Source organism: Cotesia glomerata, linkage group LG6 (genome assembly GCF_020080835.1).
Source record: "Cotesia glomerata isolate CgM1 linkage group LG6, MPM_Cglom_v2.3, whole genome shotgun sequence".
Classification (NCBI taxonomy): Eukaryota; Metazoa; Arthropoda; class Insecta; order Hymenoptera; family Braconidae; genus Cotesia; species Cotesia glomerata.
In genome coordinates this window covers 3,527,173-3,555,167 of record NC_058163.1, presented here as the reverse complement: position 1 = coordinate 3,555,167, position 27,995 = coordinate 3,527,173, and the positions used below count along the sequence as shown (strand labels likewise).

At 29.1% G+C, this 27,995-nt stretch overlaps 3 protein-coding genes across 7 annotated transcripts in view; 1 reads left to right on the top strand and 2 right to left on the bottom strand.

The window, feature by feature from the left end:
* Positions 1–1,211: 1,211 nt before the first annotated feature.
* Positions 1,212–13,380, bottom strand: LOC123266521 (kelch-like protein 10). Its single transcript, XM_044730804.1, has 8 exons — positions 13,148–13,380; positions 10,680–10,995; positions 10,159–10,611; positions 4,689–4,858; positions 4,451–4,620; positions 4,142–4,300; positions 1,637–1,841; positions 1,212–1,560 (listed from the first exon to the last, which is right to left on the bottom strand). The coding sequence occupies exons 1-8, from the start codon at positions 13,378–13,380 to the stop codon at positions 1,248–1,250; spliced, it is 2,019 nt and encodes a 672-aa protein (XP_044586739.1). The 3' UTR covers positions 1,212–1,247.
* Positions 13,273–21,547, bottom strand: LOC123266535 (mitochondrial basic amino acids transporter). 5 transcript variants are annotated; one of them, XM_044730830.1, is made up of 4 exons: positions 19,621–19,771; positions 19,433–19,560; positions 16,384–17,110; positions 13,273–13,390 (listed from the first exon to the last, which is right to left on the bottom strand). In XM_044730830.1, exons 1-4 carry the CDS (start codon positions 19,649–19,651, stop codon positions 13,386–13,388), a joined length of 891 nt encoding a protein of 296 aa, XP_044586765.1. In that variant the 5' UTR covers positions 19,652–19,771; the 3' UTR covers positions 13,273–13,385. The 5 variants fall into 5 exon arrangements, with proteins under 5 accessions (XP_044586765.1, XP_044586764.1, XP_044586767.1 ...); XM_044730829.1 differs by lacking the exon at positions 13,273–13,390 and adding an exon at positions 16,116–16,302 and having other exon boundaries at positions 19,621–19,772; XM_044730832.1 differs by lacking the exons at positions 13,273–13,390; positions 19,621–19,771 and adding an exon at positions 21,441–21,547 and having other exon boundaries at positions 16,116–17,110.
* LOC123266520 (neutral and basic amino acid transport protein rBAT-like) overlaps positions 21,481–27,995 on the top strand; it is a 12,509-nt gene continuing 5,994 nt past the window's right edge. Inside the window, exons 1-4 of the mRNA XM_044730803.1 lie at positions 21,481–21,619; positions 21,691–21,928; positions 22,039–22,184; positions 22,298–22,500. Of these exons, the coding sequence (XP_044586738.1) occupies positions 21,557–21,619; positions 21,691–21,928; positions 22,039–22,184; positions 22,298–22,500 (650 nt within the window). The 5' untranslated portion in view covers positions 21,481–21,556. The remainder of the gene's footprint in view (positions 21,620–21,690; positions 21,929–22,038; positions 22,185–22,297; positions 22,501–27,995) is intronic.

Here is a 27,995-nt window from a genome sequence, read left to right as displayed (position 1 = left end):
TGCTACAATGGCGTCCGTTACTTCTGGGACACTCTGTATATAATCATGTATGACTAGAAATTTGAATAGCGCGCGACGCGCGCCTCTAAATTTTAACCAATAATGAATCGTGGCCAGTTTTTTGCGAGTTTCGACCTTTGACTAACTTCAAGACTTTCATGTATTTTAATTTAGAGGATTATATATAATTATATATGGAACTATATATAATCTTGCTTGGCTGTATATTGCTCCGTATATAGTCATATATAATTATATATAATCTTATATACAATTCCATATATAATCATGTATGATTATATACAATTATATATGATTATATAGAAAAATTTTTTTGGGAGTAGGCATAAATAAATTTGAAGGTTAGGGAACTCTTGCGGTGTTGTCAAGTGTATACCGGTAATTCAGAGTGCTATATTTTTTATTCGTCAATTAAATGTTAACTAGAATTCAAATTTGCGCGCGCAAGCGCGCGCCTTGACTGTAGAGTTTGCATATATTTTCATGCATATGATATATTCGACCAATCACATCACGAATAGTTTGGTTTCACATACATTTCATCTCAATTTTATAATGGGACTAGAATTCAAATTTGCGCGCACAAGCGCGCGCCTCATATTTGTTGTCATGATATATTTGTGTGTCGTTTATGTATATTATACTTACTTTCAACCAATCAGAATGAAAATAATTATTTTCGACCAATCACATCACGAATAGATTGGTTTCACATACATTTCATCTCAATTTTATTATGGGACTAGAATTCAAATTTGCGCGCACAAGCGCGCGCCTTGACTATAGAGTTTGCATATATTTTCGTGCATATGATATATTCGACCAATCACATCACGAATACTTTGGTTTCACATACATTTCATCTCAATTTTATTATGGGATAATTATTTAATGAGTAAATTTTTCAGAAATTTCCTCAAAAATGTTAGTAATTAATTCAAAAATTAATTTTAAGATGCATAACAAAAGTATATCTTCGTGTTATTTTTTTATAGACATTCTTTACACTAGAAAGTACTTGGATCTTCTTAAATTTTCTATATATATATATATATATATATATATATATATATATATATCTATATATATTTTTTCAAATGAAAATTCAAGCGCTAATTTATAAAAATACAAACTTTCTAAAATTCAAAATATTTATTCGAAAAAAAAAAAAAAAAATTAAAATATCCTCGAAAAAATCTCTAAAAAGTTATAAAAATAAAAAAAATCTAAAGATTGTGATTTTGAAACGGTCTCCGTAAAATTACTGGCGCATTAACAACTGAATTTATAAAATTATTGTTAACATTATTATTAATATTCATATTGTTATTATTATGTTCATTATTATGAATGTTATTATTATTATTTCTTTGATTTTGTTGATGACTCCGTTGAACTTCAAGCGCCAGTAATTTTTGTCTCTTTTCTTCCATCAGACTTTCGCGGTGCTTGTGGATGTAATCATTGACGTTCGGCAAGCCCATTATCACACATGCTGATAATCCCGATCGATACATGTTCATATCAGTCGCTTCATACCTACAAAATCAATAAATTAATAAATTAATTAACATAACATTAATTTAATAAATTATTGTAACAAATAAACAATTGCCATTCGTTGGTAGCTTCATCGTAACATTCAACGTGAAAAGTCGTGCTGACTCCGTTGTAACCTCCAATGGCGAAGATCATGTCGTCTATAACCTCAATAGCAAAGTTACTTCTTGGGTTGTACATGTCTGGTATGTGGGTCCAGGTATTTGTAGCTGGAGTGTATTTTTCGCCACTGCACATTCGTGAAATACCGTTGAATCCACCTTAGAATTAAATTAATTAATTAATTAACTATTAAAAATAATGTAAAAATTAAAAGACAAAAAAAATATTTTTTTTAAATTAAAGCTTGAACTTTGATTTAGATTAAAAAAAAATTTTTTTTAATAAATGGGTGATTCTCTATAAGGATGTTTTTTGATGTCCCAGGCATTTTTTTATTAGAAAAATTGTTATTTTGTTACTAAAAAAAATTTATTACGAAAGTAAAAAAACGTTTCTATTTGGAGCATTGAAAACTAAAATGAAATAAATTTTGGTTTTTTTGGTATAAATTCGTAAACCACCGAAATAACAGTCCCCTGGGCTGTCCCGTACCTAAAATTAAAAATTTTAAGATTAAATTTTAAGTTATTCGTCCATAACATATAATTTTGTCCATAATTTTTATAAACTTAGTTAACTAATAATCTTCTTCAATAAAAAGTACCGAAAATTAATTTGTTTCATTAAATTCATTAAACCAAAGTTTGTCCCAGGCGTTTTAAGAACAGTCCCCTGCTAGAAGTTCAAAGCCAAAAAAAAATCCAGCGTGTTATTTTACCTTTTGTAAGGTTTATAAGGACCTAATTAGCCTTGAATTAATAACCATAGGGCTGTTAGCGCTTTATCGCCATTTTATTTAGTGTCAAAGCACCGTTTGTGCTGGAAATATGTGTCTGGACCACTTTAAAACTCAGTCCCCTGGCAACTATTTTTATTTATAATTTATTTATAAAATTGGATCCATAAGTCTTAATATTATTCTCATTATTGTAAATGGGTGATTCTCTGAAAGGATGTTTTTTGCTGTCCCAGCCATTTTTTTATTAGAAAAATTGTTATTTTGTTACTAAAAAAAATTTATTACGAAAGTAAAAAAACGTTTCTATTTGGAGGATTGAAAACTAAAATGAAATAAATTTTGGTTTTTTTGGTATAAATTCGTAAACCACCGAAATAACAGTCTCCTGGGCTGTCCCTTTCCCAAAATTGAAACTTTAAGATTAAATTTTAAATTATTCGTCCATAATATATAATTTTGTCCATAATGTTTATAAACTTGATTAGTTAACTAACAATCTTATTCAATAAAAAGTACCGAAAATTAATTTTCTGCCCTCCGGCCGGAAAGTGGCAACTTTCTGGCCGCTGCGCTAAACAAAGTTGCCACATTCCGGCTACGTCGAGCAGAAATAGTATATTACACACCTAGGGAAGTAAAGTAAGAAATGTCTCAGATCATATGTAATTGTCGGCCGAGGTGAAGCCGAGGTCGACAAACATGTGATCAGAAGCTTTCTTATTTACTTCCCGTGGAGTGTATACTATTTTTTTGCTTGACGAAGGCAGGAAGCGGCACTTTCATTTAGCGCAGCGGGCCGAAAGTTGACGCTTTCTGCCCGTCGAGCAAAAAAATAGTATACACACCTTGGCCAGTAAATAAGAAAGCCTCAGATCACATGTTTGTCAACCTCGGCTTCGCCTCGGCCAACAATTACATGTGATCTGAGACTTTTCTTATTTTACTGGCCTAGGTATGTAATATACTCTATTGTTTCATTAAATTCATTAAACCAAAGTTTGTCCCAGGCGTTTTAAGAACAGTCCCCTGCTAGAAGTTCAAAGCCAAAAAAAAAAAATCCAGCGTGTTATTTTACCTTTTGTAAGGTTTATAAGGACCTAATTAGCCTTGAATTAATAACCATAGGGCTGTTAGCGCTTTATCGCCATTTGATTTAGTGTCAAAGCACCATTTGTGCTGGAAATATGTGTCTGGACCACTTTAAAACTCAGTCCCCTGGCAACTATTTTTATTTATAAAATTGGATCCATAAGTCTTAATATTATTCTCATTAATGTAAACATTCATTGAGAATTTGAAAAGTTGAATGCATTGAAATAGTTTGCTTGATTTTTCTCAATTTGATAAAAAAAAAAAAACAGTCCCTTGGCAAACAGTCTCCTGTCATATTATATGGCAAAAGATACACAAATATCGAAAAAAAAAAAATTAATTCGGCTGTTTATTTATTATCATTAAGCTGATAGTTTCGTAGCCCTTGTTAATTTTTTTTCTAATAAAATCAAAAATAATTTGGTCGGACAATTTTGTACAGATTTAAGACGTCCTTACAGAGAATCACCTATATGTTTTTATTTTCATTTATTCGAAATTAAATTTAAAAGACAAATATGTTTGCTAATTAATTTTCCGAATTGTTTTTTGAAATTAAACATTTTTTAACAGTAATAATATTAAATATTGACTTGTAAAAAATGTTTAAATTTATTTTTTGATTACCTATGACGTAAATGCAACCATGATAAGCAATACAAGATAATCCACTCCTCCAAGACTTCATTGGAGCAATCATGGTCCATTGATTAGCATCTGGGTCATAATATTCAGCAGAATTAATGCACTCTTCGCCGTTGAACCCGCCGGTAATCCAAATTTTATCTAAGCAATTAATATTTTTAAAAAAACTTTATAAACTTTGAATTTTAATTAATTAAAAATTGCAAAATGTTAAATATTAATTTTTCCTCAATTTAAAAAAAAATACTGGATTAATTTAGAATAATTAACCATTTTATAAAATTATATTACTGTTTAATGCAGTAGCACTAGCATCTGATCGCCGAACATTCATAGGAGCGATAAGTGACCACTGATTATCTTTATAATTGTATCGTTCTGCTGTTTTGAATCTTTCAAGACCATCATACCCGCCTATGGCATAAATAATGTCATTTAGCACAGCAACACTGGTGTAGCATCTGCAAAAATATCCAAAAATTAATACCATAATCTCTAATAGCTAAAAAAAAAAAAAAAGAAATCTTACCTTCGTGAATTCATTGGTGCTATTTCTCGCCAAATTTTGGTCACTGCGTTAAAGCACCTGCAGCTGTTGAGATACTCATCGCCGTTGAATCCTCCGACAACGTACATATTAAAGCCAATAACTGCAGCTCCATGGTAAGCTCTTCCACCAGTTGGGTCATTCTCCAGCACCTGAAAAAAAAAAAAAATTAATTATAATTACACATCTTGGACTAATAGAAAAACTGCATGTTTTTCTTAATTTTATTTTTATTAATAGTTTAGTAAAAGATTGTTAAGAAAAAATAAAAAAAAATATTTTAAAAATTTGTTTAGGTAATTTTTAAATTAAAATTTTTTTTTTTTTTAATTTAAATTTGAGCGGCGAGTGACGTAGTATCATATCCGGTGCGCACTGCCATCTTACAGAGAGTTTAAAAAGTAAATTAATGTTTGTGTCATTTAAAATGAAAATAAACAACTTTTTTTAGAATTAAAGTTTTTTTATGGAAAAATTATTTTTAGAAAATGATAATTATTAAAAAGCGCGTAAATATAACTAAAGCAAAAGCCCCAATTATTGACAGGGGTCTAAATATTGACACCCTAAATTATTTTTAAATGTATTTAATTATCTGTAATAAGAATAACTATCATATAAATTTTTATTAAATTCTAATTAATTCAAAAATTGAAAAAAATTACTATTCAAAATATTAGATATTGATTATTAAAAAAAAAATAAAGTTAGCACCAGTTCATCAAACCCCTTGCGACCCTGGGCACACGGTTTTTGCTCAGTTTAGCTACCGTTTGTTCTCCGTTCATTCACCGTTTATCAACGGATTATCAACATTTTATAAACCGTTTATTTGTTCCATTTGTAAACGATAAATAAACGAAGAACAAACTGTTCATAAATGGTGTTTAAGCGGTGGTTTGACGGTTAAAAAACTGTTCGTAAACGGTTATTCAACAATTAAAAAACAGTGAGCCCGAGTCGAAATTTAAATAATAATGTAAAATATCATAAAAGAAAATAATGTAAAATATAATTACTAAAGGTGTTTTCATGACCGAATTGTATATATATAATGAGTGTTTTTTCATGCCGTCTAGGTCAAATAACTAGTAGATGTTGTTCAAGCCAAGAGATGGATACTTCCATCTTCCCTTATTGGTTGAGAGACATCCTCTCTGTATATAAGTTCGATGGAAATCCATCAAACTTGAATACTAGTAAAGCTGTAAGCTTGTAGTATCCATTCGAGTACTAAAGATGTTAATTAATTGAAAGAAATGAAAGAAATTATTTTGAATGAGAGTAAAGGCAGACTTTCGAAAAAATAAATGGGGTTGGTTGCCAAGCCAGGAATCGAACCTGGATCTCCCTGATAACATGTCAGGAGCTTTACCAGTTAAGCTATCGGGCCCCTTCCACCATCCACCTTTCTCAGTCCATTCTTATACTCTCAATACTTACTTTACTATCCCTTCCCTTTTACCCAAGTTACGTACTATGATGGTAGTAGTACTTTTATTTAGGCAATATTATTAAATTACTAAAGGTGTTTTCATGACCGAATTATATATATATATATATATATATATATATATATATATATATATATATATATATATATATATATATATATATATATATATATATAATGAGTGTTTTTTCATGCCGTCTAGGTCAAATAACTAGTAGATGTTGTTCAAGTCAACTGGTAGAGCTCCTGACATGTTATCAGGGAGATCCAGGTTCGATTCCTGGCTTGGCAACCAACCCTATTTATTTTTTCGAAAGTCTGCTTTTACTCTCATTCAAAATAATTTCTTTCATTTCTTTCAATTAATTAACATCTTTAGTACTCGAATGGATACTACAAGCTTACAGCTTTACTAGTATTCAAGTTTGATGGATTTCCATCGAACTTATATACAGAGAGGATGTCTCTCAACCAATAAGGGAAGATGGAAGTATCCATCTCTTGACTTGAACAACATCTACTAGTTATTTGACCTAGATGGCATGAAAAAACACTCATTATATGTAAAATATAATATAAATATAAAATAATGTAAAATATAATAATAGTAGTAATAATAATAATATATTTAAAAATTCCTAGCGACTCGGGTTCGAATCCCACTGTGGTCATATATTTTTTTTTTTTTTTTTTCATAATTTTTCATTTAAATAGCATAACATTATTCATAATTGCTAATAACAATTATTAGTTGTATTATATATTGATCATAATTATAATTATAATGCTTCATTAAAATTAATATTGATAAATACATAATATAAAAAAAAATTATCATGTTATTTGCGATTCAAAATCAGAATTAAGAACCAAAATTTTCATTTTTTTTTACTCTGGATCGTAGATGGAGGTAGGATGTTATAGATTCAAGGTCAGGAGAGGTGACTTTTGTTCGTTTTATAGAGATATCACACTACACTTAGATCTTACACATACGCTTAATTTATTAAATATTTTCGCCCTACCCGAGATTCGAACCTACAACCTAACGCTCGCCAGACTATCGCTTACGCACTACGCTACAGCCAATATATCTGTGTATTGTCTAAGGTGGATTATAAGTAGGGCCAGGAAGTTGGCGTTTTTTCTTTATTCAAATTTTTTCGCCAGTATCTCAAAAACTATTCGGGATAATTAAAATTTAAAAAAGGATTCAAAAAGAGAAGAAAATTTCTCAAAAAAGTCTCAACTTCCGGAACTGTAGGACCAATATTTATAATTTTCCCAGAGGGTTGAAAATACGCTTAAAAACGGGTATTTTAGCTTGCGCAAGCCACGCCCCCTCCGGACCTCTAATGAATATATATTATTTAAACTTATTAAATATAAAAATTAAAAATTGAAAAAATTCAAGCGCCTGCAAGATAGATCAACGAACAATAATCCGTAGTCCAAAAATTTTTATCGCGATTTTTCAATAAGTTATTTTTAGTTAATTAACAATTTTTTGTAGCAGCAACATTAACATTGCAAGTGCGATAATTGTTAAACTATAAATCTGAGAATTTTTTCCTTTCGTCGAGCTGTTTTTCAAAGGTCTTAGAATAGATAAAACGCATCTGCTAAATAACAATTTTTTTTTACCACTTGTTATAAAAATTAAGGAATCTTTTTTTTTTTTAAATCATCATTTATCTTGGTCTTTGATGTAAAAAAAGAAATTCGATTATTATTTAAATTTTCATTGTTTATTTAATAAACAATTTGTTGTAAATAAATGAATTGTCTCTTTGTATTTTTTTTTGTTTTTCACGGTAAAATACGGCCATTGAAAATTTTTTTTTGGAAATATAATTTATAATCAGAATAATGATTTTTAAGATAAAAATCGTTACTTTGAAAAATATTTTTATTGCTTTAAAATCGCATTTGTTAGTTAAAAATGTTTTTTTGCAAGTCAATATAAATATTAAGAAACTATTTTTTTTTTTCAAATCCTCATTTTCATTGCTCTTTCTGAATATAGCAAAAAATTTTTAACTTCCCGCTAAGAAAATTGAAAATATTGAAGAAAATTGAAAAAAAAAAAAAATAGTTTCTCAATATTTACTCTCTAAACATGAATTAGTAAAAATTCACTTATTCAAGTGAATATTCACTTATTCAAGTGAATATTCACTAATTCATGTTTAGAGAGTATATTGACTTGCAAAAAAACATTTTTAACTAACAAATACGATTTTCAGCAATAAAAATATTTTTCAAAGTCACGATTTTTATCTTAAAAATCATTATTCTGATTATTAATTATATTTCCAAAAAAAAATTTCAATGGCCGTTTTTTACCGTGAAAATATACTGTGTATTCACTGTTAACTTACAGTTTTTATGCTGTGTATATACCGTTTATTCACTGTTAATTTACAGTTGAGATACTGTATAATAATTGTATAATCACAGTTTATCAACCTTTTATTAACCGTTTACGAATGGAACAAATAAATGGCGAGTAAACGGATTATAAACGGTGTTATCACGGATACTGTTTATAAACGGTAAATAAACGGTTCGCTTGAGGTCGCAAGAGACACCAGCTTATGAGCGTCTATTTTCTTAACAAATTTGGTTAGAAAAGCATTTTTTTTTTTTAATGCCGAGTTTAATAGTATATTACACACCTAGGGAAGTAAAGTAAGAAATGTCTCAGATCACATGTAATTGTTGGCCGAGGCGAAGCCGAGGTCAACAAATATGTGATCTGAGGCTTTCTTATTTACTTCCCGAGGAGTGTATACTATTTTTTTGTCCGACGAAGGCGGAAAGCGGCAACTTAGTTTAGCGCAGCGGGACGAAAGTTGCCACTTTCCGCCCGGAGGGCAAAAAATTAATTTTCTCACCTCCGGGCGGAAAGCGTCAATTTTCCTCCCGCTGCGCTAAACGAAAATGCCGCTTTCCGCCTCCGTCGAGGAGAAAAATAGTATACACACCACGGGCAGTAAATAAGAAAGCCTCAGATCACATGTTTATTGACCTCGGCTTCGCCTCGGACAACAATTACATGTGATCTGGAGAGCATTCTTTATTTTAGCTGCCAAGAGCTCAAAACGTATTGGTGAATTTTAAGCGCCTAAGTATGGAATCTAATTATATGATCTTTTTTTTTTTTTTTAATTAACAGGATATGAAAAATTTATAAAATTGAATAATCGAAATTAATTTATGCTTTATAATATTTAAATAATGGGTGTCAATATCTAGTTGATAATTTTTAAGTTGAATCTCATATTGGCAGCCAGTCGACAGCGCTATGACGCCTTTTTTTTACTTTAACCTAAAAAATTAACTGTAAGAGTTTGAACTCTTCTGATTCAATAAATTAATTTTTATATTTTTAAAAGTAATTAATCATTTATGGAAATTATTATTAATAAACTTTAATAATATTGATTACTTAATAATAAGTTTCGATGAATAAGAATAAGCAGATAATTCGACGCATGCGCAGTATAGGTGTCAATAATTGAGGCTAAGGTGTGTCAATAATTAGATCAATTAGTTTTTTAACCTGTCAATAATTGGTGTATCCGGATACTCTATTTAATTATTTAAAATTAATTAGTAAATATCACTAATTATCATTTTAAAAAAAGAAATTGATTAGTAAAAACATTACTTGAGACATTACCACAAACAAAACTCAACGATATTGATATTTGATTGCTTAAAAAAAATCAAATCATAACTTTGTCCCTTATCCTTGTTTAAAATTTCCAATAGGATCCCATCAAAAGCGACAAAAGCCACTTAGAAACCCATAAATTTGATTGGTTTCTAAGTGGCTTTTGTCGCTTTTGATGGGATCTTATTGGAGCTTTTCAACAGGGATAGTGTCAATAATTGGGGCTTTTATGTTACTTTAATTAAATAATTGTTTTCTTAACATCAAAATTTTTTTAGATAAATAAATTAATGCAAGTTCTCTATTAAATTCCACAATACCTGAATCCATCTATCAGCACGAGTATCATAAGTTTCCATCAAACTGGTGGCGTTGTGGCCTTTCCAGCCGCCAAGGGCAAACAGGATCTCATGTGGAATGCGCGGTCTCGCGATTTCTGGAGTATCAAGCTCTCCATCTTTTTGAGTTATCATATCTAGGTCATACAGGAACCTCAGAGTTTCGATGATAATGGGCCTACATTCTTCAACCCCAGTAACATAAGGATGGTCTTTGACTTTCTCCAGAAAGTACTGGGTATCCAGCAGCCCTAACCTAATTGTCCGCATCAAACCCTTGATGTGTCTTCGTCGATCCTGGGGATCATGGTCGATCCAGCGGATAACGAACTCCCAGACACATTCCTCGTTCTTAACATTCAATTCGTCTGTTGCAATCATCGGTTGGATTTCTTCAAATGTCAGCTGGAGTATTTCCTTGCTTTTTACTGCAACCTGCGATTTTTTATTTGATCAATAAATAATTACAATTAATAAATTGATTAATTAATCTAATTAATTACCTCAATGAAATGTCTCATGACGAAAGTGTGCGCATCAGACTCTAAAGGTTGGCAAAAGTGTTCCCGAGCGAATCTTAGAACTCCAATGCAGTTCTCAGGGGTTAGGTTGTCCTTGAGATAGTTCTGGCAGAGATCTAGGATTCCGAATATGCACAAGTAATTCGCAGTAATCAGCAATTGGCAGACATTTTTGTGATTAACGTCCAGAGATCTGAGGTAAGCGTACTCTAGAAGATGATTCATCATGTCACTTTGAACCCCTGGAACTAATACGTCCGTCTTTTCTTCGGTGTAGAGACTTGTGGTGAATAATGTCCTGGAATTGTTTTAGTGAACATTAGAAATAGTTTAGGTTAGAGAAAGAAGTTGAAAATTAATTATAATTAATTAATTAATTAATTAATCTTAGAGGATAAATTGTTGCGTTTTTCGCTTTTGTGAACATTAGGAACAGTATTCGCGCATGCGCAGTAGAAAATTCATAGTAGAAATATTAAAAAGGTGTTTAATTATTATTATAAAGAAAATAACTCTGCATTACGCTTCTGTGGAACAAAAGGAACATTAGGAACAATATTCGCGCATGAACAGAAGATATTTAGAGTAGGAATGTTAAAAGAATGATTACTCATTTTTTTTAAGAAGAATTATTATTTTTTACGCTTCTTTGGAACATAAGGAACATTAGGAACAATATTTAGGCATGCGCGGTGATTATTCGGAGTAAAAACCTTTGAAAACGAATTAATTATTGAAAAAAGTAAAATGGTTATGCTTCACGCTTCTGTGGAACATCAGGGACAATATTCACGCATGCGCAAAAGATTTTCAGTACAGGAACATTGAAAGAATGATCAATTATATTTTTTAAGAAGAATTATTATGTTTTACGCTTCTTTGGAACATCAGGAACAATATTCGCACATGCGCAGTAGAAAAATTTGAAGTCAAAACCTTGAAAAATTAACTAATTATTCTTATAAGAAAAGTTATTGTGCTTTGTGCTTTTGTAGAACATAAGGAACTTTAGGAACAATACTCGCGCATGCGCAGTTGTAAATTCAGAGTAGAAACATTAAAAAGTTATTTAATAATTCTTATAAAAAAAATGATTCTCCTTGACGCTTCTGCGGAACAAAAAGAACATCAGGAACAATATTCGCACATGCGCAGAAGATATTCAGAGTAGGAACATTGAAAGAATGATCAATTATCATTTTTTAGAAGAATTAATATGTTTTATGCTTCTGTGGAATATAAGGACCATTAGGAACCATATTCAAGCATGCGAATATGGTTCCTAGGTTATTAGGTGACTGAATGGTAGTTACAGACAATGTCTCGGATAGCTTAATTCGTAGAACCTTTGGCGCGTAACCAAACGATTCGGGTTCGAGTCCCGTTCTGGGCTGTCCGAATTATTTTTTCTGTTACCGAAAAATTCCGACTGAGTAAGGTCCCCCCTCCCCCCTTCATCCTTTATTTCCCCTGTTCCCAAATTTGTCTTTAATGACAAATTTAGCTATGAATTATGGCTGTGATTAATTCGGAATAGGAACCTGTAAAAACGAATTAATTATTCGTATAAGAAAAATCGACGGGCTTAACGCTTCTGTGGAACATCAGGAACAAATTCACGCACGCGCAGAAGATATTCAGAGTAAAAACATTGAAAGAATGATCAATTATTTTATTAAGAAGAATTACTGTATTTTAGGCTTCTTTGGAACATCAGGAACAATATTCGCACATGCGTAGTAAAGAATTATGGAGTAAAAACCTTTAAAAATTAATTATTCTTATAAAAAAAAGTTATCGTGTTTTGTGCTTTTTTAGAACATGAGGTATTTTAGGAACAATATTCGCGCATGCGCAGTAGAAAATTCAGACTAGAAACATTAAAAAGCTTTTTAATCATTGTTATAAAGGAAATAATTCTGCTTTACGCTTCTGCGGAACAAGAGGAACATTAGGAACAATATTTAGACATGCGCTGTGATTAATTCGGAGTAGGAACCTTTAAAAACGAATTAATTATTCATAAAAGAGAAATCGTTATGCTTCCCGCTTCTGTGGAACATAAGGAACATCAGGAACAATATTCGCGTATGCGCAGTAAAAAATTTAAAGTAGAAACCTTGTTAAATTAACTAATTATTATTATTATTATTATTATTATTATTATTATTATAAGAAAAGTTATTGTCCTTTGTGCTTTTGTAGAACATAAGGAGCTTTAGGAACAATACTCGCGCATGCGCAGTAAAAAATTTGGAGTAGAAACATTAAAAAGCTATTTAATCATTCTTGTAATGAAAATAATTCTGCTTTACACTTCTGTGGAATAAAAAGAACATTAGGAAAAATATTTAATTTAAATACAAAAACAAACTAAATATAAAAATTTTTTTAAATATTTTAAAAAGGTAAGTGATTAAATCATATGAAAATTGTTTATTATAAATTACCTAAAATAAGTGCTGCATGCAGACAAAATAGCCCGATGAATTGGAAAAACTCCACCATCTTCAAGCCGAATAATAGCGTCGCAGAAGAGATTGTTCCGTCTGAGATCATAAAGTGACTGCATCGCCTGTGTGCTCATGCATCGACCGCCGTATGTCGCTAGTAAACCAACCTCCATGTCTTCTTTGCCCTCGTCGCTGTTGAGATTCACTTTGGCCTCCATCTTCCTCAGCATTTATCCTAACCTTAAATTTCCGTCAATTCATCCCGCGACCACTATAATTTTTTCTTAACGCTCGTCAGCATATTATTATTGTTTAAATGAAGAAAAATTATTAGACTTTGTTAAATATTTTTTAGCTTTAGTATTTATTTAAAAAATTATATGGCTGACTGTTATTTTTAAAAAATTTATTGAGATATATTGCACTAATAATTTACATAACATTTTTTGACAGTCATTCATCGTTCACTTGTTTATTTTATTTATATTTAATTATTTTATATTATAAATAAAAAATATATAAACAAAATTTTTAATAAATAATTCTGTTTTGAAAGTTTTTATTTCTTCAAAATTTTGTTAAAATTTTGTTTATATAAAATCTTATAATTTTTCTTCATTATATTAATAAGATTTAATTATTTTATTTAAGGAGATCCACGCGAAGTAAAATTTTTAAAACGTCCTGAAAATTTGTAAATTCAATCTACGTAGCCTAATAATTAATAAAAAAATTAAAAAACACAGTAAGTTTCCGGGATATTAAATAAAATAATTAGGTTTGAAAATTGTAATTTTTACATGTAAAATAGAGATTCCACCAGTCGTGTATTTGGTTAAGAATTTAATGCAAATAACGATTTTAAAAAAATTTTATTTTCATTGAATTTAATTGAAAAAATAATAACCTTTTGATTAAAACAATAAAAAGTAGGTTTCCAAACGTATTACGGAGATATTTTATATTTTTTATGAAAAATCACAAGGAATTTCCGTTCTTTAAAGTCTTGTATTTGACTTGGTACCCTCGCGGTTTTTGAAATACCGTAAATTTTCGGTATTAATGCGTTTACCATAAATTCACCGTCATAATTCTGAAATAATACGGTATTTCTGTGGTCATTTTGGCCAGTTTTTTTACTATTATTATACAGCATTTCTACCGTACTTTTTCTGCAAAGTTCAGAAATAATACGATAAAATTACCGTAAAACTCTAGAACTTTTACCGTAAAAAATCTGTTTATTAACTATAATCTATATGTATATAGGAGACTTTCTGTAGATATAGATAGTCACTCATCACGATATCTCTGGAACTATAAGACCTAGAGACTTGAAATTTGGCAGGAATATTCCTTTTGCCAAGTAGAGGTCAGCTAAGAACGGAATTCACGAAATTACACCCACAAGGGGGGTTGCGGGGGTGTTCACGAAAAAAAATTCATATTTTTCAATTATGGCTTTTAATAGTTCAAAACTTGGTCAGAATGTTTCAAATTACATTTAGAAATTTTTTAAAAACGAATTCTGTGACATTCCACCCCCCTGGCGTGCCCGTGCGTGGGCGTCAAATTAAGAAAAAATTCGTAAATTTCAATCTATAGCTATTAATACTTTGAAACATGGCCAGAATGCTTTTTTGGCGTTTTTGAGCTGTTAAGAATAAATTTCATTAAATTCTACCCCCACATGTCCGTGCGTGGGCGTAAAATTAAAAGAAATTGTACCTTTTAATCTATAGCAGCTAAAGGATTGAAACTGGGCCAGATGGATTTTTTTTGGAGTTTTTGAGCTGTAAAGAATGAATTTTATGAAATGCCACCCTCACAAATCCTTGCGTGGGCGTTAATTAAAAAATTATAAAATTCAATTCCTAAAGGATAATAAGAAGGCATTAAATATAGAAAAAATTAAAAATTTTTATATAAGGTAAAAGCCATAATAGATGATCATGTACCATTATATGATCACTCTATGTATTTGTATACCTATATTTGTGAATATAGATATACAAATACACGTGTATTGTACGCCACGCGAAGTGGGCGGGTAACGGCTAGTATTACTATAATTTTACAATAATAAAATCGTATTTCTACGGTAAAAATACCAAAGATGTACTGCAATTTTGCCGCGTTTATACTGATATAATTAAAGATATAATGCTTTCTACCGTAAGATGGACGGTTGTGTTTATTACTCGGTGAGTCTTATTAGTTGACTGAGTAAATAGATACAGATAGTGTCTCTGATAGCTCAACTAGTAGAGTCTTCGGCGCATAAGTAAATAATCCGAGTTCGAATCCCGGTCTGGACAAAAAAAAATGATAATAATATTAACAATAGAGAAATTAATTTATCAACCTCTTAAAAATTATTCATGATAATTTATAATATTATAAAAAAAAATTTCAAGCTATTGAAAAATAGTAGTAAAGCAGCATATTTTTGGTATTTTGTCAAATTAATAGAAAGTAGGAATCTTCTTTTCCGGTTTTTTGCTACAATAGTGCCGCAGATATACTGTAAATATGCGGTATATTTACGGTTTAAATGCTGTAAATGTACCGTAATTTTTCTATTGTATTGCCATAAATATTCTGAATTTATTTCGTAATTTTTTCATAATAATTCGACAAAAAAACTGGCTAAAATAACTGAAGTATTATGGTAAAAATACAGCATTTATATCGTATAAATACCAAATCTTTACGGTATTTCCAAAATCGTGAGGGTAGACAGTAAACATAAATAAATTATAAAGTTAGGGAACTCTTGCGGTGTTGTCAAGTGTATACCGGTAATTTAGAGTGCTATATTTTTTATTAGTCAATTATATGTTAATAATTATTTAATAAGCAAATTTTTCGGAAATTTCCTCAAAAATTTTATTAATTAATTTAAAAATTAATTTTAAGATAAAAGTATTTCTACGTATTATTTTTTTATAGATATTCTTTGGATCTCCTCAATAAAAAAAAATTAATATTTAAACCTGTAAAAAATTCGTAAAATTAAAAAAGTACAATACTGTATAAAAATTTGGATCTGTTTTACAAACATCTCACAAACTTATCCTTATAATCATTGTAATTTTCTTCATAATCATTTTTCCTCAAATAGTAATAATTATCATGACAAATATTGACGCCTGTGCATAAATTAAAATTTTTATCTAGAATAGTGTCAAACATTAAATAAAATTTAACCAGCCGACAATTGTCACTGTTACCTTTCTCCTCCTTAACCTTCAAGTCTTCTTTCACTATTTCTTCGTAATTAAATAACCTGAGTGTCCAGTGAACAACCGTAAAAGTAACAGCGTTCGTAGGAAAGGCTCTCAAAATGGTGGAATTGAGTCCACGGAAGAGACACTTAACGCCATCTTCCCTCACAGATTTCTTCAGACAGTCAATAGAGCCTTTGTAGCGGCCATTTTGATCAGCTTGGATCCGAGATTTTATCACGTCGATTGGATAGGTGAACAACCAGGACCCAATCCCCGCAAATCCGCCCGCCATTAGCATGTGGAAGGTCGTTATTTCGTTTTTGTTTGCGAAGTTGAAGTAAATATTGCGAGTTAAGAGTTCGTAGGTAGAAAAATAGAGCCCTAAGCTCGGTACTTCCCTTACTACAGTCACCCAAAACCCCGTGAATACTCCCCTGATCCCTTTTTGCCGTAAGATATCTATCATGCAGGTTATGGGTCCAGAATAGATTTTTTTTGGAGACTTTACTGAATTTTCTTGAAGCTGCAGTCGCATTTTTGCTAATTCTAGCGGACATATTATTGGAGCCTGCGCAAGACCTGCTAGAGCGCCTGCGAAGAAATGCGAGGTTAGGTTGTTTGGGTCCTTTATGATGTGCTTCTGCGCTTGCGCGTACACTCCAAAGACTATCGCGTTTAACGCCGCTACGCCGGCTAGTGGGGATGACATTCCTCGGTAAAGTCCGTGAATCTGGAGATGTTTAGTTTAAATTTGAAATTTTATTTTTTGAAAAAATTTTTATTTTTTTTAATTAATTTAAAAGTCGTCAGATTTTTTTTTTAATTAATTACAAAGTGCTAAGATAAAAGCCCCAATTATTGACAGAGGTCTAAATATTGACACCCTATAATATTTTTAAATATATTTAATTATCTGTAATAAGAATAACTATCATAAATTTTTATTAAATTCTAATTAATTAAAAAATTGAAAAAAATTACTATTCAAAATATTATATATTAATTATTAAAAAAAAAATAAAGAGCACCAGTTCATCAAACCAGCTTACGAGCGTCTATTTTCTTAACAACTTTGTTTAGAAAAGCATTTTTTTTTAATGCCGAGTTTAAATTAATTAATTAATTAATTAATTAATAAAATTAATTAATTAATTTCTTCATCTAATTATATGATCTTTTTTTTTTTTTTTTAATTAACAGGATATGAAAAATTTATAAAATTGAATAATCGAAATTAATTGTATGCTTCATAATATTTAAATAATAGGTGTCAATATCTAGTTGATAATTTTTAAGTTGAATCTCATATTGACAGCCAGTCGACTGCGCTATGACGCCTTTTTTTTACTTGAACCTAAAAAATTTACTGTAAGAGTTTGAACTCTTCTGATTCAATAAATTATTGTTAAATTAATTTTGATATTTTTAAAAGTAATTAATCATTTATGGAAATTATTATTAATAAACTTTAATAATATTGATTACTTAATAATAAGTTTCGATGAATAAGAATAAGCAGATGATTCGATGCATGCGCAGTATAGGTGTCAATAATTGGGGTGGGTACCCGGATATTCTATTTAATTATTTAAAATTAATAAGTAAATATCAGTGATTATCATTTTAAAAAAAGAAACTAATTTTTAAAAACATTACTTGAGACATTACCACAAACAAAATTCAACGATATTGATATTTGATTGCTTTATAAAAATGAAATCATAACTTTGTCTCTTATAATGTCAATATTTGGGACTTTTACCTTACTTTTTTTTTACTAGTTTATAAAAAAAATATTATTTTTTATTATTCTAATTTTTTATTCTAATTCGGCACTAAGAAAAAATTTATTTAAAAAAAAATGGCCATTGTTGTGAGAAGAAATTAATTTGTTGCTAATTTTATACAATTTTATTTCTTGGCTAAAGAAATATTAATTTTTCTCACAGTAAGTTTCTTGTTGAAAAAAAGTTTTTTTGATTTAAAAAAAACATAATTTTAGATAGACAACTTGGGAATTTAAATCCAAAATTTTTTTTCCCAAATCTAGAAAACTTTTTTTCAATAATAAAGTTACTGTAAGAAAAATTTTTATTTCTTCATGAAGAAAATTTAAATAAATAAAACAAATAAATTTATTATTACAGTATTGCTAATTTTTTTAAAAATAAATTTTTTCTCTCAGTGTGTCGAGGAATTTTTTTTAATATAACAGAGAATATTTGAGTAGTCAGAAAGTTTTACATGCTTTAAATAAGAAGTAAGCCTGAAAATAGCGAACTTTGTTATTAAATATCTTGTTTGTAAAATTTTTAGTAATTTGTTAATTTTTATAATTTTTATGTATGAATTGTGATTAATTATATTGGTTGCAATATTAAAAGTTACTTAAATTTAACCTTCCAATTAAATTTAATAAACTCATATTAAATTTAAAAATTAATAATATATATGTTATAATTTTAAAGTTAATCATTGTATTTCTGTTACAGTAATTGATAAAGTATCAAACAAATGTAATAACAAATTGAAGTCCAAATATATATTGTGAACAAATTCATGAGTAAAAGAAAATTAACAAAATTCGTCGAAAAGTTTTTAAAAGAAATTTCTTTAAAAGAAAATGAACATTATTGTAATAATTAATCAATTTTTTAAATGTTTTCTTCATGAAGAAATAAAAATTTTTCTCACAATAACTTTATTATTGAAAAAAAGTTTTCTAATGAAAAAAAAATTTTTTTTACAAATTAGTGTGAGCAAAATTTGGATTTTTTCAGCTAAGAAATAAAATTGTTTCAAATTTTTAACCACGACGCCATTTATTTTTAAAGAAAATTTTTTCCCTCTGTCAATTTGAAAAAAAAATTAATTTCTTTATCCAAGATATTATTCTTGTTTTAAGGGAGTAGAAATTTGAAAAAATTGATTTTTTTTTTTTTCATATTTTCAAGAAGAAAAAACCTTAAGCAAGATTTAGACCTTTAAGAGCTTATAAGTAAATTAATTATTTAAAAATTTAATTTAAAAAATGAAATTAAATAGTACTTACCGATTCTTTGTGAAGAATTGATTGAAAACAGTGCCATGTTCCTCGATAAGTAGGATTTTTTGTGTTCTGAACTTGCAGGTGCACTTTGATTGTATCCAGTGGATATCCAACAATGAGGCCCGCACTCCCTAATCAAAATTTTCTGATATGAATATAAATGATAAATATTTATGTTGAATTTTTACAACCTCCGAGGCATCCTGCGATGAAATCTATCATCACTAATTATATTTTTATTTTGTTAGTTTTCACAATATTGAAGTAAAGTAATTTTGTGGAATAGAAAATCCGGAGAAGCTTCGAGCACGATCCCGGCTAACTAACCACTGATTTGTAATTTATTATCATTTCTTATAAAGTTGTGATGATAATTACGAGAAGAAGTGATAGGGAGACTTTTTTTACTACTAAGGAGGGTCGAGGGGTCAATAGTGCAAGCAAAACATTTATGAGTTTATTTTAGAAATAAAAAGAGTATGCTTTTTATCGGTTATCAGAGAATTGCAGGAAAAAAAAACATTTTTGTTTTTCCAGTAAAAATTTTTTATACTGTCAGAAATAATACCAATATGAAAATTTAAGGAGAAATATGGAATTTTTGTAAATTGACGCTTGAATTTTTATTTAAATAAAAAATTTGAATTAAATTCATTTTTTTTTAATTTTTAAGCTTATATTGGAAATGAAAAATTAAAAATAAATTACTTTCAATTTTAAGTGCTAGAGTATAAATTTATATTAATTCTTTGAATTTTAGGAGTATTGATAATTCAAAAAAAAATTTTCTTTGATAAATATGGGTATTTTTGTGACAAGAAATTATTTTGTTGGAAATTTTAAACAATTTCGATTTCTTCAGCTAAGAAATAAAATTATTTAAAATTTCCAACAAATTAATTTCTTGTCACAAAATTGTTCATTTTTTTCAAAAGAAATTTTTTTTCTCTGCCTATAAAAAATATATACAGTGGAAAGTTATTGTTGAAAAAAAAAACTTTTTTTTTAAATTTGATTATTGACAAATAAAATATTAATTAAATAAATTAAAAAAATTTTTTTTTTAATATAATTTTCTTGGGAAATCCCAGTACTCATTTTTTGAAGAAAACAAGATAGAGTCACTGTGAATCACGTTAAACACGCATGATTGATTTCAATAAACTGCATTTAAAATCTAATAACTTCAAAATAAAAATCATATTTTTAAATTAAATTATAATTGTTTGAATTTCCCAGTATTTATTTAAATTTAAAAATCTTTTAACTTTTTGAAAAATGTATTTAAAAATAAAAATTCATCAGATTGCAAATTCTGAATTATTTTCAATTACTTGCAATTAAATTTCAAAGGAAAATATTTTCTTTTTTTTTTTTTTAATTAAGTTACACAAAATTTTTTTTAAATTAAAAAAGTTTTCTTTACTTTTTCTTAAATTTTTTTTTTTTTATAAGAAATTTACTATGAAATTTTTCATAATTAATTTTTCCTAAAAAAAACTTACCATTGAGTAAAAATAAATTATTCTAAAATCAATCTTCAAAGTTATCCAAATTTTTCCTAAAACAAAAAAAAGTAATTTTTGATAAAATCTCATTCTGTCTAATATAATTATTGAAATTATCATAATAACTTCCCCGCAGAAGAATTGATTTCAAACTCTGAATTATTTTCAATTACTTGCAAGTAATTTTTTAATTAAGTTACACAAAAACTTTTAAAATTTTCTTAATATTATATTCAAAAAATTTTTTTTTTATAATAAATTTACTACGAAATTTATCATAATTAATTTTTCATACAAAAAACGTACTATTGACTGAAAATAAATTTTACTGAAATTAATCTTCAAAATTTTTATTAAAAATTTTCCGATTTTTTTCTAAAAAAAGAAAAAAATAATTTCTAATAAAATCAAATTCTGTCTTTATTATAATGATAATACCTTCCCCGCGAAAGAATTGAATTTCCACCCACCGTTCTCCCACATCGATAAAAATAAACACAAACCGAAAGCGCAGACTCGCTTTTCGTCAGCTGACTATTGCATCAAAATCTAAAAATACTGATCATCTTGATAGAAATCATGAAATACTTGTCATAATGTTGTAGTAACCTTCCAAGCTATGGACAAGTTGAACCTCGATTCAGCTCCTGGTGAACTACTAAAGCCTCGACTAATTATCCAGGTACTGTATCACCAAATAAATAATCACTGTAATAAAACTACTAAAATAATAACTAATTACTAAACCGTCAGGATGAATCAGACTGTCCATTGCTTACTCCAAGCTCCTCAGTGACCCAAGATGAGACCCCCAGCAGCGAGCAATCATCGTTGTTCATAAACCAGCTGATAAATGACAACAAGGACATCTTGATCCAGTCAGGAGACGTTACTTCAGTGCCAGCTGTGTTGAGCAGCTTGAATTCCGAAAGCGGGATCAAAGCTTTCATGAACAGCGTCGTCAACAGTAACAACAATAAAATGAACGATGGTGAGCTAATTGAATTTAATTGAAGTCAATTCAATTAACCTCTTGATTGATTGGCGTCTTATTGTTGCTAGACGAGACATTTCTTCTTAATTTACTGGTGTTTTTTCTAGAGTCCAGCTCCAGGGATCCAATGGTTGAGTCCTCCAGTAACAGCACCTGCAGTGAGCAGAGTCTCAATAAGGAACCAGTTTGCACTCAATTGTTGACGCAGTTAAATACAGCGTACCAACATTTGGCACCTGATGCTCAAGCTATTGTAAGTTTATTTATTTTATTGAATATTTAGTTAATTTTGTGATATTTAATAAGATATTATGTACCTTTTTGAGTTACTTGGACTGATTATGACAAAATGGCGGTATGTTTTAGTTTTGCAGTCAAGAAAATGGCGGCAAGCCGCCACTTGTTGGGGGGAACGCCATTCAGTTGGTAATGCCGAAGACTCCCAAAGATTATGAATTCACACGCTGGAATTGGGTCAGAATTCGGCAATTTTGTTTTTGGCTTATGATCTGCTTGCTGAGTGTTTCTACTACTTTCGCAATCAGGGGAATTGTTTTGATGCCTCGCAGGTAATTAGTTTGATGGGTTTTTTTTTAACCTAAAATTTTTATAAAAAATTCGAACTGAAGATATGTTTGAGTTCAAATTCTAGCTGAAGGATGAAAGATACGGAGAAACTGATAAAGATCTTTTTGATAGAAAATTTAATTTCCTACAAAAAAGGTATCCTATGATTTTTTCGTATCTTTAGTATTTAGCTCAGAATTTCAATATATAACTTTATAAACACGTGGTCTAATCAAATACGATTGAAGAAAATTTTTAATTAAAATTCCGGCTACACGGAGAGAATTTTATGTTAACGGTAACCATCCCTATTTTGTAGCTTCTACTATCCAGAATGGTTATTAACTTTTACAAAGTTAAGATGATAAATGCAACTATCCGGCGATTGTAATTAGTACAATCAGTATATATTAATTCCAACAATTATGATGATACGGTTTATCATCTAGATGGTAACTTTTATCATTGGAGATAGTTAAAATCATCATGATTGCAATCATAAAAAAAAGAAACAGGAAGTATAAAAAACTAAATTTTTTCGATTTTAGAGTTAGAATATAATAACATTCTAATGTTTAACATAAAAGTGAGTATTGAAAAAAGTATATTTATATTATTAATTTAAGAGAATAACAAAAATTTTGTCTCCAGGATAGTCATATGATAAAATCGGTTTTTTTTTTGTGAAATTTAGTGTCATTGCAAAAGTTTTGACTTGAATTTCCGCCTTTTCAAGGTTTCATATCATTCTCATCGATAGTCAATTTATCATGATAAGTATTTAGGCTGCATTCGAAAATGCTCCATTTCTAGACACATAATTAAGAAATGACCTTTTATCTTGTTAACTATTGACATTTTTAAAGATATAAGCTCATCCCGACATTACACTCATCGAGACCTTTCATTTGAGTACCCACATCAATTTTTCATATATTTTATATATATATTATATATATGTATATATGAAAAATATATCAAAAATTGATGTGGGTACTCAAATGAAAGCTCTTGATGAGTGTGACATCAGGATGAACTTACATCTTTAAAAATATCAATAATTTAGAAATGATCTTGCATCTTGTAAACTATTGACATTTTGAAAGATATAAATTCACCCAGACATTACACTCATCGAGACCTTTCCTTTGAGTACCCACATCAATTTTTTATATATTTTATATATTTATATATATTATATATAAATATGTAAAATATATGCTTATATCTTCAAAAATGTCAATATTTAAGAAAGTACAGTGCAATTTAATAAAAGTCATTATTTAATAAAGTGAAATTTTTGTTTATTTATAATTCACAAGTCACGGTAGTCACATAGTGACTAATCATATTACTAGCTGCGATGGTAATAATTACCATCATGATTGTAGAATTTACAATCAACATGATTTTAGCGGTTAACATATATTATGATTAAGTTTACCATCTTTAAGTTACCAGCCGGATAGTAATTATTATTATCCAGATGGTAAATGTAACTATCTGGATGGTTCAGTTAACAATTTGGATAGTTCTTGCAATCATTCATGCTAAGAAGCCTGTTTTACAATACTCGGATAGCTGTATTTACCATTAAATTCTCTCCGTGTAACTACCCGCATAGAAAATATATATGCAAATATATTATATTTTCACATATATTTTTGCGCTAAATACATGTCCGCATATATGTTCAAATATATGCGTACATATATGTTCACATATATGCGCGCATATAAATGCAATATATATGTCTAGAGATACACAGAAAAAATTTAACTTGAATCAAGTAAATAATTTTGAAGAATTTCACTTTCTTGATTTGAGTAAAAAATTCTTAAACTGAGAAATTTTTTTCAATGTATGCTTACATATATGTCTTCATATATTTTAACATGTATCTCTGCATATATATCAGCATCTATGTGAAAAAAATATATGTTGACATATTTTTTTGCGTAAATATATGCGACATATATTTTTGACATATATATTTCTCCATGCGGGTAATAAGAGATAGAGGAAAATTGAAAAGAACCTTTTGATAGAAAATTCAATTTTCTACAAAAAAAGTATCTTATAATTTTTTGTATCTTCAGTATTTAGCTTAGGATTTCAATATATAATTTTATAAACACGTGGTCTAATTAAATATTGTTGAAGAAAATTTTTATTCAAATTCAGGCTAACTGATACGAGATAGAGGAAAATTAATAAGGACGTTAAATAATTAACTATTAAATATCTTAACATTTAACCCAAAATTTTAAGATTTCATAATTTTTGACAAAAGCAGAATTCATACTTAATTTTTTGTGCTAGGGTAAAAGACTCCATTAGTGGCGGGGACCCCATCACTGACGCTTTCTTTGATTTTGGTACTTATTCAATTAATGAAATCATTAATTTCAATAATGAATATATTATTTCTAATCTTTAAGACCTTTAGATTAAAAATTTTTAATTTTTATTCAAAATAGAACATTTTTTCCTTGAAAGAAAAAGTGCCACTAATGGGGTCTTTTACATTAGTAACTTTTAACTTCCCGCTAAAAAAAAATTGAAAATTTTCTACTAAGGGAAGTTATTGATTTCGGTCCGATTTTCGAAAGTCGAGTTTTCATCGGATCTCCACGTTTTGAAGTTCCAGAAAGCCATTCTGACTATTCCCGCCGAGGTGTCCGGCCGCGTGTGTGTGTGTAAATAAATTTTTGTCGTACGATTAGATTTGAGAGTTCATCCATCGAGTCATTCCGAAGAAATTTAAAAAAAAAACCAAAAAAAAAAATTTGAATTTTTATGTTTTTTTAAAATAACTTTAAAGCGTGCGGAAAAATCATATTAAAACCATGTATACATTTTTTGTGCTTAAAAAACTGCGTTGAATGCTTTTTTAAAAAAGAAAATTGAACAACGCATTTAAAAGTTATACCCGAGAAAAAATGTTTCTATATTATCATATATAATTGTATATAATCATATATGACTATATATGATTATATATGGAATCACATATATAATTATATACAATTATATATAATCATACATGATTATATAAGGAATTGTATATAAGATTATATATAATTATATATGACTATATATGGAGCAATATACAGCCATGCAGGATTATATAGTTCCATATATAATTATATATAGCCATACATGATTATATATGGAATTGTATATGAGGTCATATATAATTATATATGACTATATATGGAGCAATATACAGCCAAGCAAGATTATATATAGTTCCATATATAATTATATATAGTTATATATAAGCATACATGATTATATATGGAATTGTATATGAGGGTTATATATCTATACTACTATATAAATCTATTGACTCTGTCTGTACATTCAATTTTTCATCTAATTTTGTGATAAATAATCGTTTTATGATGCGCTGATTCACATCCGACTTTTTTTTTTTTGTCTGTCTGTCTGTCTGTCTGTCTGTCTGTATGTCTTCTTATAACTCAAGAACGGCTTGACCAATCTTAATAAAAATTGGTATACAGTCAGAACACGTTATTCTGCGAATGATAGGACATATATGATGTCGGTCAACCCAGTGGTGGTTATGAAATAGGAGTCCTAATCTATATTATTATGAGATTCCTATCTATATAGTCACCCATCACGATATCTCGGGAACCATCAGACCTAGAAACTTGAAATTTGGTAGGAATATTACTTTTGCCATGTAGAGGTCAGCTAAGAACGGTTTTAAAGAAATTCTTCCCCTAAAGGGGTTTTGCGGGGGCGTTAACAATGAAAAATTTCCAGTTTTAAAATATAGCTCCTATCGACTCCAAATTTGGTAGGAATTTTCTGTCAGAGATGTAGAAATAGTATATGAATGAATTTTACGATATTTCACCTCGCAGGGGATTGCGGGGGTGAGTGTTAACAATGAAAAATTTTAAGTTTCAAACTGTAGCTCTTACAGACTCCATATTTGGTAGGAATTTTCTGTAGAGGTGATGTATAAATCATTTATGAACGAATTTTACGATAGCTCACCCGACAGGGAATTGCGAGGGTGGGTGTTAACAATTAAAATTTTTAATTTCCAAGCTATAGTTTCCATAAACTTCAAATTTGGTAAGAATCTGCTACATATGAGATAGAAATGATCTAAGAGCGGATTTAATGACAACCTAATCCAAATATGAACTGCGGGGTGGGTGTTAACAATGAAAATTTTTAATTTCCGAGCTATAGCTCTTATAGGTTCCAAATTTGGTAAGAATCTGCTATATGTGTGGTAGAAATGATCTAAGAGTGGGTTTTGTGACAACTTACTCTAAATATGGATTGAGGGAGTGGGTATTAACAAAAAAAATTTTAATTTTCAAAATATAGCTCCCTACATGCTCCAAATTGAGTAGGAGTCTTCTATATGTGATATAGAATTGATCTAAGAGCGGATTTTTACAACGAATCACCTCCAATGAGGATCACGGGAGTGAGTGTTGACAATAAGAACTCTTAATTTCCAAAAATATAACTTCTAAAAATATAAATTTGGTAAGAATCTTTTATTTCTTATGAAGAGATCATCTCAAAATGGATTTTTAATAAATTCTACTCCTGATAGAGAGATTGCGGGGTTGGGTTTTAAAAATCTAAAATTTTAATTTACAAATAATAACTTCCAAAGACTCCAAATTTGGTAGGAATCTTCGTGTATGATGTCAAGTTCAGCTAAGAATGGATTTTCTCGAATTCTAACCCCATAAGCGATTGCGGGCGCGTTAACAATGAAAATCTCTCATTTTCAAACAATAGTTTCTATGGCCTCGAACTTTTGTTGGAACCATTTGTTTATAATGTAGAAATCATCTCGAATAGGATCTTACAAAAATTCCTCCCCTACATAGGAGTACGGGAGTGATGATTGTCAAAAATTCAGATTGTTCCTACAGATATAAAATTTGATAGAATCTCCAAGAAAAATAGGAAATCACAGGGATGTCCTCCAAGGTCAACCGATTTAAATATTTTTCTTTCTTAATAATTATATTTTCTTACAACAATCGTCTCTTTGGCAGCGGCTAAAAAGTCATTTTAACGTTTCCAAAATTTTACTTTCCATGTAGCTATTCAGTCAACGGACTAAAAGATTAACATACATTTATTTTTACTGATCACTAACCGATGAATTGTTCTTTTACGGAGGAAATTTTTAATGAACAGCAAAAATTCGCTGCACTTTGAGCTAGACAGATTTCAACTTCACTAATGAGACCTACAATAACTTTTAACTGAAACTTTCAATGCTCATTTAAAATTTTTTTCTTCGTTTCAATTATTATTCATTTTTGAAGAAAGCCACGGGAATTTTATATTAATTGCACATTGAAAGTTACAATAAATATTAGCTCGAATGATCACATGGATAAGGTAAATGCCAATTCGATGAAATTTGGAATCTCTGTAAGTCAATACAATACTCCAATTAAATTTCAAGTTTAAATGTACAAAT

Bases quoted from the DNA above. Each gene is read 5' to 3' on its own strand.
- LOC123266521 (XM_044730804.1), bottom strand. From the start codon at position 13,380: ATGCTGAGGAAGATGGAGGCCAAAGTGAATCTCAACAGCGACGAGGGC. The intron at 1,842-4,141 runs GTAATCAAAAAA...TTTAATTCTAAG, and splicing joins TGGTTGCATTTACGTCATAG to GTGGATTCAACGGTATTTCA. The intron at 1,561-1,636 runs GCAATTGTTTAT...TTGATTTTGTAG, and splicing joins GATGAAGCTACCAACGAATG to GTATGAAGCGACTGATATGA.
- LOC123266535 (XM_044730828.1), bottom strand. From the start codon at position 19,651: ATGATAGATTTCATCGCAGGATGCCTCGGAG. The intron at 19,561-19,620 runs GTTGTAAAAATT...AATTTTGATTAG, and splicing joins CATCGCAGGATGCCTCGGAG to GGAGTGCGGGCCTCATTGTT. The intron at 17,111-19,432 runs GTAAGTACTATT...AAACATCTCCAG, and splicing joins CAATTCTTCACAAAGAATCG to ATTCACGGACTTTACCGAGG.